The sequence below is a fragment of the Pistacia vera genome, unplaced genomic scaffold (genome assembly GCF_008641045.1).
Source record: "Pistacia vera cultivar Batoury unplaced genomic scaffold, PisVer_v2 Contig740, whole genome shotgun sequence".
Lineage (NCBI taxonomy): Eukaryota > Viridiplantae > Streptophyta > Magnoliopsida > Sapindales > Anacardiaceae > Pistacia > Pistacia vera.
In genome coordinates, this window is record NW_022196602.1 from 123,236 (window position 1) to 134,740 (window position 11,505).

At 37.6% G+C, this 11,505-nt stretch overlaps 1 protein-coding gene across 1 annotated transcript; it reads right to left on the reverse strand.

The window, feature by feature from the left end:
- Window positions 1-10,411: 10,411 nt before the first annotated feature.
- On the reverse strand, window positions 10,412-10,855 carry LOC116115457 (protein PELPK1-like). The gene has a single exon (XM_031401611.1). It carries the CDS (start codon window positions 10,853-10,855, stop codon window positions 10,412-10,414), a length of 444 nt encoding a protein of 147 aa, XP_031257471.1.
- Between the last annotated feature and the right edge of the window lie 650 nt (window positions 10,856-11,505).

The following is an 11,505-nucleotide window of genomic DNA, read 5'->3' on the forward strand; positions in this document are numbered from 1 at the left end:
TGAGAGGACAAGGATTGATAATGGGTCGTATAAAAGTAAACATCAAGGTGTGCAAAAAAGATTATTAAATAAAATTCTAGCATTTTATACACCATGTGTGTTGTCATAGTCATAATTTAGTTCTTTGTGCTAGGACTAATTCATGTGCTATGGAATTACATTTTTTTGATTATTCGAACATAACTTATGTTTCTCAAATTTCAGGTGAATTAATTGTTTTAAGAAATAAGTTTGTTGGAAATTAAACTAAGTTTATTTAGTTTTATTAAAAGTTTAGTTTATTTAGTCTTGCAAAAATAGGATTTGTCATAGTTTTTAATAAGGTTAGTTTTAAGATTCTTAGCTTGAGCATAATTCAGGAACGCATTCCTAGTTCGATTTGCTTAGGTGGTAGTTCGAGAGCCATTCAAATTAAAATCTAACAAATTATACCTATGAAGGTGATAGATTCTGTTATGCCTAACATAGGGTTGACCTATGCTGAAGTCATCAAGCACCAATCAGAATTCAAGAAAGCATTCCACTGTCCAGAACATGCCACGTCTCCAAGGACAAACGGAATATAGTTGTCAACAATCCAATCGACTCAAGAATTTGTCCCTGGATGAATTTGGTTTTCACACCTGTCCAAGCCCCATTTAATTTAAGGATATTCTTTGAGTTCTCAACGAATGCGAAGGCAGGAGAGATCTTCATGGCATCAAGCCACTTGCAAAAGTGTAATCATTATCTTGAGCAAAACATGTGTAAATAGGCAGCTCCTCCTCACAAAATCGAGATCAGACACTTAGAATACCAAACACTTATAATACCAGATCGCAGTTCATGACCTCTTGTAAGCCTGTTTAATGACCATGAACAAATTTATATAAAAAACTCAGTGGATGTAGGATTTACTTTAAGCATCTGAACCACTGTAAAAATTCTCTTGTCAGCTTTACATTTACGTCTTTGCATGCTATTGTGCCTACAGTACCTCACCCACTTACTATAATTATCTCACGTGTGACTTCTTAACATTTTACATGTGAGAAGTTGTTGGTGCAAAAATCAAGCATCAACAGTTCAATGCTAGAAGGAGGGCCTATATTCACATCAGCTCTTTATCCAGTAAACTTAACTGACCCGTTAGTTTCTCTTCCAAAGATAAACCAAAAATTCTCATGGCTCGTGGCTTCAAAACTGAGCGTACTAGCATTGGCAACAACGAGGAGATTCCCCACAATCAGGAAACAACTCCTCCTGAAAGAGCTCTAACTCCCTAAAAACATCGCAGGGAGCATGCCCTCGACCTCTCAGGCGGATCCTGCCTTAATTCCTTACTTGGAAAATTTCGACAACACTCTCCAAATGATGAACCAATGACTAGATCGTTTGGACAAAGTAGTACCACCTAATTCAAACAAGGTGGTACCAGCCCGAAAGACGCTACAGGTTACATAAAAGCGTGAAAATGGGCACAACCTCTTACCATGTGCACTACAACGAAAAAGGGTAAATGCATAGCCGATCAAGGGCAAAAAGGCTCAAAAGGGCGTTCGAATACTGCCCACGAACAGAGAAACAAAACTCCTGTTCAACGGCTTGGCAGTACTTCACTCAAGAGTAGTCCTATGGCATATCGCATGAGCACGCTTATGAAAGTGCCAGGCAGGGAGGTTCCCACCATCATTAGCATGATGGTTTCGACCATCACCGAGAGGGAAACACCCACCATCAAAGTGTTGGCTTCGACCATCGTAGAGATAGGGAAAACTCCACCAGCCACTTAGTGCCTTCATAGGGCTTCAACCCTCAAGTGTCAAGGCAAGCTGAAGGCTCTAGCCAAAGCATAGAAAGCACCGACTCGCAATCTTTCATCAATCACAACATAGGGCATGCACCTACGTTGCGGAAGGTGATCCTCCAAAGGCTCAACTTCCTCAGATTGAGGATTTATAGCGAGCTTTGGATTAGCTTCAAGCTCAACAACGCTCCGAGTCGAAGGGATGAATTTGAGGGAGAGTAGAAGGAATGATCGCAAATGGGAAAATGACGATCAGAGGAAGGGAAAGAAACAACGTTTTGAGCCCAAGAAGGCTTATGCCCCACTATCTCGTTGCGACAACTTTACTGCATTGAACACATCGATCTCGAACATAACCTGCTCGTAGATCCGGAGGCCATGGAGGCACCTTAATAAAAGAGAAGAGACAAGAAATATTGTCACTTCCATAGGGACATTGGACATCATATCGATAAGTGCTGAGCTCTCAAGCAAGCAATTGAAGACCTCATCCAGAAAGGTCATTTCAAGAAGTGTAACACCCACATCAAGGTATGTAATTTTATTTATGCCCTAATACCCTTAATTGGTTTTCTTTGAAGTTACCTTAGACAAATGTGAAGAAAATTCCTGAAAACTTCATTAGGGGTAAAATGGTATTTTCTCTCCTAATTAGATGAAAAAGTGGGGAGTGAAAGGCAGCAAAATAATGTGAAGAAGATAATAGAAATGAGGGTATTTTGGTAATTGACTAAAGGATATAGATGAGATTTCGTAGGAAGTGCAAGGACAAAATGGGAATACATGTGCATATTATTAGATATAAGGTTTCATTAGAAGAAACCCTAACCCATTTTTCAGCCTTTGTACACGCCACCCGCACCCCTTTTTCTCTAAAATTTCTCCACTAAATTCCAAAGGGAAATCATAGGATTTCGCTTAAATTCTTGTAGCTTTTCAATCATAAAGCATCAAAAGATAAGATTCTAGCACAAGCAGTGTGATTAAACTTTAAAGTTTTAAATTCTTATGGTTTTTATATGCTCTAGGCCCAAGAGGATGAGACTTTTAGCAAAAAGAGGTTATATCACACATTCAAGATAAGTAAACCCAATTTTAGCCTTGATTTGAGCAAGACTTGTGTAGAATGATTCTTGCATGTTTGTATGTGAGAATTATTGGCTGTTTTGATGTTGAATGATGTGTAAATACAGCCATGAGAAGTAGTGTATGAGTATTTGATGAATTGGTGGAATTATGGAAGATTTGGTGGTGGAATTATGGAAGATTTGGTGATGGAATTTTGAAGTGTTGAGACTTTTTGAAAATGGCCAGGTTTAATGCTATAGTTAGTGAGTTTTTGCTCAAATTTTGGTGGATTTAGAGAGATGTGGAAGTGTAGCCAACTTAGTATTTGCATATGCATATGAATTATTTGATGAAAATCCAAAGAGAAAATGCATGCATGAGTTGGTTAAACCCTATTGAAGAAAGGGTTGGAGAAAGACAAGAATTGAAATAGAAAGTTTATGTTGGGCTTACTCAAATGTAAATTTTAGCATTCAAGAGTGCATTTTTTTATACCAAAATTTAGAATATTACTTGGTCATTTTAGTTTAATGAGAGAGATGACCCTTAATGCTTGGTTCAAGTTACTTGAACCTTTACTACTTCTTGAATAGCACATTAGTTAAAGTGTTACTTTGATATGAGATTGTTGATAGTAAAAAATGGTAGAATATGTCATGACATATCAATATGCCATAATGAATTCTCAAGTTTGTGTATCAAAGAATGGGCTTGATCATGCATATATTGTGCATATAATTTATTTATATATAGCCTTGATTTGGTAAATGAGAATATCAAAGAAAATGTTAGCAAAGAATGAGAAAAGAAAGAAAAGAAAATGGCTTATAGATTCTTTTTAAGCTAACAAGCAAATATGTATATTTTCTCATTTACTAAAGAATGCAAGTGTAGAATTTCCAAAGCTTGGAAATTTATTTTGAAATGTGTATAGAATCTCTTTCTACAGAATGATATGTTAGAAGGTTGTTGCGATGGGAAACCCGTGAGTGACAGAGATGCAGAAATTCCCACATGCTCGCCGCCATCAGTGAGCCGCCTCAGAATAGAAAAATAGAATTTGTACAGTCCGTCAATAATGCATGTGGATGAGGACTATACCCAGCAGAAAATACCTACATGCACGCTGCCATTAGTTAGCGGCCGCAGAATAGCAGAACAAAATTAGTACAGTCTGTCAGTAGTACATGTGGATGAGGATTGTACGTAGAAAGAATTTCAGAATACACTCACACGGCCGGGGTTCCAAATCCATGCCTCAACCTAGTCCGACTGGCAAACCAGAATAGAAAACAGAATAAGAAATAGAAAACAGAAAAGAAAAGAAAGAGAAACAGAAAACAGAAAAGAAAAGAAAGAGAAATAGAAAACATAAAGAAAAAGAAAGAGAAACATAAAACATAAAGAAAAAGAAAGAGAAACAGAAAGCTGAAAAGAAAAGAAAGAGAAATAGAATAAGAGACAGAACGCAGAAAATAAAAGAAAGTTCATTTCTCAGCAAAAGTTCATTTTTCTGCATATGTATTATGCTACTTGCATTATTTAGAATTTTCTTATGTGCTCCACGATGTACAATTTTATTAATTGTAAGTAGCAAATTAGAATATCAGAAAAGAATGCAGAATATTAGAAAATAATGCAGATTATGAGAAATGAATGAAGCATATTAGAAAAATTAAAGTGAGAAAAGGAAAGTCAGAATATGAGTAAAGGAGGAAAAACAGTAGTGCAATTTGGTTTACTTACTAAGCAATTAGTGCTCACTCTATTATTTTACTGTTTTGCAGGTACTAGACGATTTACGATCTGGTGGGATGTCATGAAGCGGATGAGTTTGGCGGCACTGTCCAAGACTATTTTGTGCTTATTAAAGTATATTAGTTATTTTGTGTATATATTTATATGAATTAAAATTAGAACTTTCAGATTTTACATTATATGCCTATATGTATATATGTTTACAAAAGTTATTTAGTGGATTTTGTCATATATTTCTCAAAGAATTACTAGCTAGAGAGAATATTACAAGAAGTATGTTGACGGTCCAATTCTTTTGAGGGAAAAAGACTATGACGATGGGGAAACACGCAAAGGTCGCAAGGGTTCTACTTAGTTGGGACTATCATTGGGGACCTCATATCGTAGGGACCTCTTGATGATGCATGATTTCATAAACATGCAAATTAGTAAGTGCACTAGTCGCACAAAGTAATAAAGTGATGAGTGAGTATCGTTCCCACGAGGATAGTGTTACTAAGTATCGATTTCTCTAGTTTAAGTCCTAATTGAAGAAACAATAAATTGGATTGATGGAAAATTAACAAACTAAATACAAATTAACAAAATATAAATGAATGATAATGAAATTAAAGCAAAACCCAACAACTTAACTAATTAAACAATGCTAAAAAATGCTAGGGTGTTGATTTCACCTAGATACGCTAACCCAAATCATAGAATCTATTACCCAAGTTCTAATTCCTTGATTGAAAATCGAATTCCCTAAGTTGTAAAACATACCTTCTCAGGCTACATTTCCCTACTTATCCCTATTAAGCTTCCGCACCCAACAAAATTAAGATTAATAGTTCAAAGGATTTTAAGCTTTGTGGAATTCTATCTAGATTTCATAGATCGCTAAACCTATCTCTAGCGTTTGCTAATCTATGGTATTTATCCCAAGAGGCACAATCACAAATCACTTCTCAGTCTCATTGTGAACAACACACATTTGAATGGTGATCAAGCATCCAAAAGTTATTAAACAAAGAGATAAACACTCAATCATGAAATTAAAACTCAAAGTAAATCAATTCGTATAAATTTGAATCATTGTATCAAGATTACATCAAACCCTTGCTAAACAACTCAGTTCATACTCAAAAACGAAATAAAATAACAAAAATAAATTGAATCAAGATTCATCATTGAAAAACAAGCAAAAGATGGAGAAATCTTCTCTAATTTGAAGCCCAAATCTTCAATACTCTTTTCCTTCCAAGAGTTGCCTTCCAAATGACGAACCAAGTCCCCTTTTCTCTTCCTTTTCACTCTAATTTATACCTCTCTCTCTTAAGGATGAAGCCCTAGCAAGCCAAAACGCGTCGTTTTATTTTTACAGCTGATGTAGGTTTCACCACGGCGAAGCTTTTTCCTTGCCGCAACGAGGATTTCGGGCCAAATTTGAGCATGATAGATTCTGAATCTGGAAAAGTGTTAAAAATATGAATTGTATCCCTTTCAATTATCTTTCTACTTGTTCAAGAATCAGGACAATCCGAGGTCTACATATCATGTTATGGCAGAAATACTGAAGCACATCCAAAGACGTTTTTTCTTTAGTTCCTAGCGTACTTTTCACGAATTCAAGCCAAGTTTTCACCCTTGTCTAGTCAGAATTAGGAAAAAACCAAAACATAAGACTTGTAGCTCTTCTTCGTAGCTTTCCAAAGCTTCTAAATTCAGGTCATTCTAAGTTTTCAATCTCAAGTTACACAATTTACGCTCAAAACTGTCATTATGCTCAAAATCATCGTTTAGGCCTGCAAAGACAAATTAATAGAACTAGGTAGCAATTATGGCCCAAATTGTATGAAAATATCCTAAATCCTATCAAAATTCAATGCAAAATCATAGTGTAAAATATGATTATCACTCGACATGCACAAGATCGGTATGCCCGAGAAGCCTGATATGAGCCTTACATTGTTCTCAATCTGGAACAGCGACCTCACAAACAACGTAGAAAAGAAGAAATAACCTTCTTTGAAAGAGATGTGAGACGAGTGCATCACCTTCATGTTGATGCATTGGTCATCGCTGCTAAGATAGGAAGATGCGAAGTTCACAAAAAGTTGATAGACAATGGGAGCGCCATGAATATCCTGTTTCAAAAAGCCTTTGAGGAGATGAAGCTGTAAGATACATACCTTCAGCCTGTAGCCACTCTTCTCTATGGGTTTACCGGGGAACATCTAACTCTTCGAGGAATGATAACTCTTCCAATCACTTTGGGCGATCCCCACGAAGTGACCAAGATGACGAAATTCCTGGTAGTGGACTGCCCTTCTGCATTCAATGGCATCAGTAGACAACCACAACTATGTACCTTAAAAGCCATCACTTCTATCTACCATCAGAAGATGAAGTTCTCTACTTCATCAGGGTGTGGGGAAGTGAGGGGATCACAAAGTAAATCTCGCGACCGCTACAATCAAGCAATCAAGATTGCATGCAACGGGAAAGGAAAGTCCGAGGGCAAGACATAGCAGTCAGTGGTGACCAGCAAGATGAAGCCACAACATGGCCTAGTGGAGGATAACATTGATCCTCGTGTTCAGGAGGGAATTCCCACAGTGGGCCAGTAGAGATACTGTCTGAGGTACCTATCGACGAGCATGAGCTAGCTCCTATGGTGAGAATCGACAGTAATCTCAAACCTCAGCTCGCAACTAATTTAACGAGCTTTGTTAGAAAAAATATCGATATTTTTGCATGGACACAGATCGACATGATTGGGATCTGTCATGCACTCAACATCGATCGTGAGATCAGGCCAATTCGCCAAAAAAGAAGGGCCATGGACCTAGAGTGCTATGTGGCTCTCAAAAGTGAGGTGGATAAGCTCCTCTTAATTGAGTTCATTCTAGAAGCTCATTACCCTAGTTGGGTCACCAATCCTGTTTTGGTAAAAAAACCCAATGGTAAATGACAAACTTGCATTGATTTCATGGATCTCAAGAAGGCTTGCCCAAAGGACAGTTTTCCCTTGCCCAGAATTGACCAGCTCATAGATACCACTTCCGAGCACGAGTTGTTAAGCTTCATGGATGCATTTTTGGGATACAACCAGATCCCGATGTTCATGCCTAACGAGGAACATGCCTCGTTCATTATAGATCGAGGGCTGTACTACTACAAAGTCATGCCCTTCGGCCTGAAAAATGTTGGAGCAACGTACTAGCACCAGGGTAACTGAATGCTTTCTGAGCATAAGAGGAAAACAATGGAGATCTATGTCAATGACATGTTGGTTAAGTCGCATGTTGCTTTAGATCACATAGCTCACCTTTGAGAAATGTTCAACATACTCAAAAAATACAAAATGAAACTTAATCCACTTCAAAAAATACAAAATGAAACTTCATTTGGGGTAGCCTCGAGTAAATTCCTAGGGTACATGGTTAACCATCGGGCAATTGAAGTCAACCCCAAAAAAATCCAAGCTCTGTTAGATATGAATAGTCCTACAAAACCCAAGCAAGTTCAAAGCTTGAATGGAAGGATAATGACTTTTAGTCATCTCATATCGAGAGCTGCAAATCGTTGTTTGCCATTCTTCAATGTACTCAAAGCTAATAAGAAATTTGAATGGACTTCAGAATGTGAGAAATCTTTCCAAAGCATAAAAGAGCATCTTGGAAAACCACCTCTTATGTCTAAGCCACTTCCCAAAGAAATCTTGTTTCTCTACCTATCCGTCTCTCAACATGATCAGTGCAGCTCTTATTCGGGAAGAAAACAAAATTCAATGGCCTATGTATTACACTAGCAAACAGTTGCTGGATGCCAAAACAAGGTATCCAGAAATTGAGCGATTAGCCTTTGTCTTGGTAATCGCCTTCAGAAAGCTGCGACCTTACATCCATGCCCATACGATCCATGTCTTAACTAATTACTAGCTCATACAGGTCCTTCAAAAACCAAAAGCCTCGGGTAAATTACTTAAGTGGACAATGAAATTAAATCAATTTGATCTTCACTTCAGGCCTAAAGCAGCTCATTCCTCTTAACTGTGATTTGAATTTTTTATGCCACTGTCTAGAAAATTAAATAGGATTTTCTAGTTTATGCTATCATTGTTAGATAGTCATGCTTTATTTTCATTGTGGAGGTCTATAAGTTTTAAACCTGTCATGTTTCAATCTTAACAGCATAATTTGATCTTCTTTTTGATATTCTGTAGCTTGTTTTGTGCTCTTGCTAAGTTTTTCTCTGAATTGACGACAAGTACCGCAAAACTTAAGATGTTGTCCAACCTTCATGGGATATAGAATTCTTATTGCCTAAGTTGTCCAACAAATATGGCATTCTTATGTGCTACATTCTCATTGCTGCCTTTTGTGGTCTTTTCTAGTTCTAATAATGTCTTCCATATGGTAATTTCAACATTAACTTGACTCTCATTTTGATTTTTACAGCTACAATCGTTTCAAGTTGAGGACATCAAGCAGGATTATGATACTGGTAAAGATGGAGTCACCATGGTTACTTTCAAAGTTGATTTCGATCGGGTTGAGAATTTGGAGGATGCCATCAAAGCCAATTGTAGCCGAGATACAGTTTTCTATAAACACTGAGACCGACTTTACTAGTCATACTCAAGTAAAGAGACTGTCAACACTTCTAATAACTTCATGAAGGGAACTGGTCCAGGAGGGGTATGCACATGTGCTTCCCTGCTTTAGAGAAAAAAATTTTGATGCATGGGGTTTGAATTTGCTAATAAGTTGTTTTGGGGCTATTTTCGGTAAAATTCCCTGTAAAATTAATAGCCGGGGGATACTAATCAATTCTGAAAAGGTGATTGTTGACCTGATATCTTATTGTTGTACATAAAATTTTAAAATGGAAGTTCCATACCAAAATGTATTAATACTGGATCCTTGTAGACCATTGAGAAAGACAAGAACTTTAGATGAGGATTTTGGTCTTTGTAACAGAATGTTCAGTTGAATGCCAATGTTACTAGTTTCTTATTCAAGGATTTTGGCTGCCAGCTTTGTCCATTGATGCAAAACTTCTAAGTTTATAGCGTTTACTAGTATTTCTCTTCTTAGAACAGAAACGCTTCAAGTTGGAATTGAAGATAAGCAGTTCTCCAATATATTTTCACTTCTAAATACAGTTATATTCACTTTCTTGTTCAGAAGTAGCAACTTTACCAACGTTAATTGCATATACGTTGCATTCATTTTCTTGTAACTAGTTCTTTCAATGGAGAATCTGGAATTTGAAGATAATTTTATAAATTAAATGAAATCTTTGTAGTGATTAGCTTTTTCCTGTTTGGTTTGGGACTAGAGTTAGTGCCTTTGTGCCTGCAGGTCATTTGATATTTGCTGGTTCCTTGCAGCCTTATGTGCTGCTTTTCTACTTTTGTTCATCCTTAAACATTTTGAAGATGTAGCATAAATTAAAATATTATTTATATCCATGACATAATCATGGCCATATCCTTAAAAGAGCTTGTTTTGAGAACTATAACATCTGTATCAAGAAGAGTAAGACTAATACATAATAAAATATACTCCATACATTACTATAAATAATGAACAGAAAGAGATAAATTAAGATTCTCTGGATGAGAATGAAATAATTGATCCACAAAACAACAAATATATATGGACTAAAACAAATATATATGGACTAACTCAAGTCCAGCAGAAACGCACTTGTGCCATGGCAGGTCCCTCGGTATCTGACTTGAAACACATCCAAGAAACATTCTAACTGGTGGTAATAACTGGTAACCGTGGCATTTCAAGGGCTGTTAGCTCATTTAGATGGGGGTGGGGAGGGGAATGGAATGGTTGGTATTGTTGTTGGGATGGTGGGGATTGTGGGCAGAGGAGTAGATGGCAATGGCGGCAGTGTAACCTTAGGGGTTGCGGGGATGGTGGGCAATGTAGGTTGTGGCAAAGATGGGATTTGGGTGCTTGGCAAATGTGGCAGTGTGGGCTTTGGAATAGTTGGTTGCGTCGGCAGTGTTGGCAATGGAGTCGAGGGCAATGGCGGTAATGTGGCCTGAGGCAAAGTTGGCACTGAGGGCAATGGAGGTAATGTGGCCTTCGGCAGTGGTGGAATTGTAGGCAGCGTTAATGATGGAGGTGGAGCTGCCGGTGTGTCCAAAAGATGGCGAGCTGCCAGGCTCATGTCAATGCTGGAGAATGATAGCGCTATCAACAAACATAGAGCCAGAAAATCTTTAGAAAAAGCCATTTTTGGATAATAGCAGAAGGCACAAAACACTAGCTGGAATTTATAAACAATGGGTAAATTCTAGTATGTGTTTTCTTGAAGAGTTACTCATATCAAATAGGCTTATATAGATGGAAATGTTGAACTATGGTTGGTCATTTAGTTAGAATCAAAGTTCGATGAGTTGTGGTTGGGGAAAGCATAGAGAAACATTGGTTAGGTTATCTCCCTAATAGGACTACCTGCAAGTTTAACTTAAAGTTGGGGATTCCCAGAAAACCCAAACTCTTAAGCAATCCACAAAAGTTCCTGGTTATGATTTGGGTAATTCAACTAACCTTTGACTCAGACAAATACCATACAGCCCACATAGTTGTGATTTTGGATTGTTTGGGAAATCAATCTGATGGTTCATCGACGCATGTTTGATCTCATGCATTAGTTCGATATAACCGAATAGATAAAACTGTTTTAGGTGAAGGTCCAGGAGTTTGGTGAACTAGCAATATGGAAAAAGTTTGGTTCCAAGGAAGCCTGGAACTAGGGGTGTAAATGAGCCGAGCCAAGCCGAGTTGAGCTTTTGGCTTATCGAGCTCGGCTCGTTTACAACAGTCTCGAGCTCAGGCTCGAGCCTGGCGAGCCTCAAAATTGAGACTCGAGCTCGAGTCGAG

Bases quoted from the DNA above. Each gene is read 5' to 3' on its own strand.
- LOC116115457 (XM_031401611.1), bottom strand. From the start codon at position 10,855: ATGGCTTTTTCTAAAGATTTTCTGGCTCTATGTTTGTTGATAGCGCTA.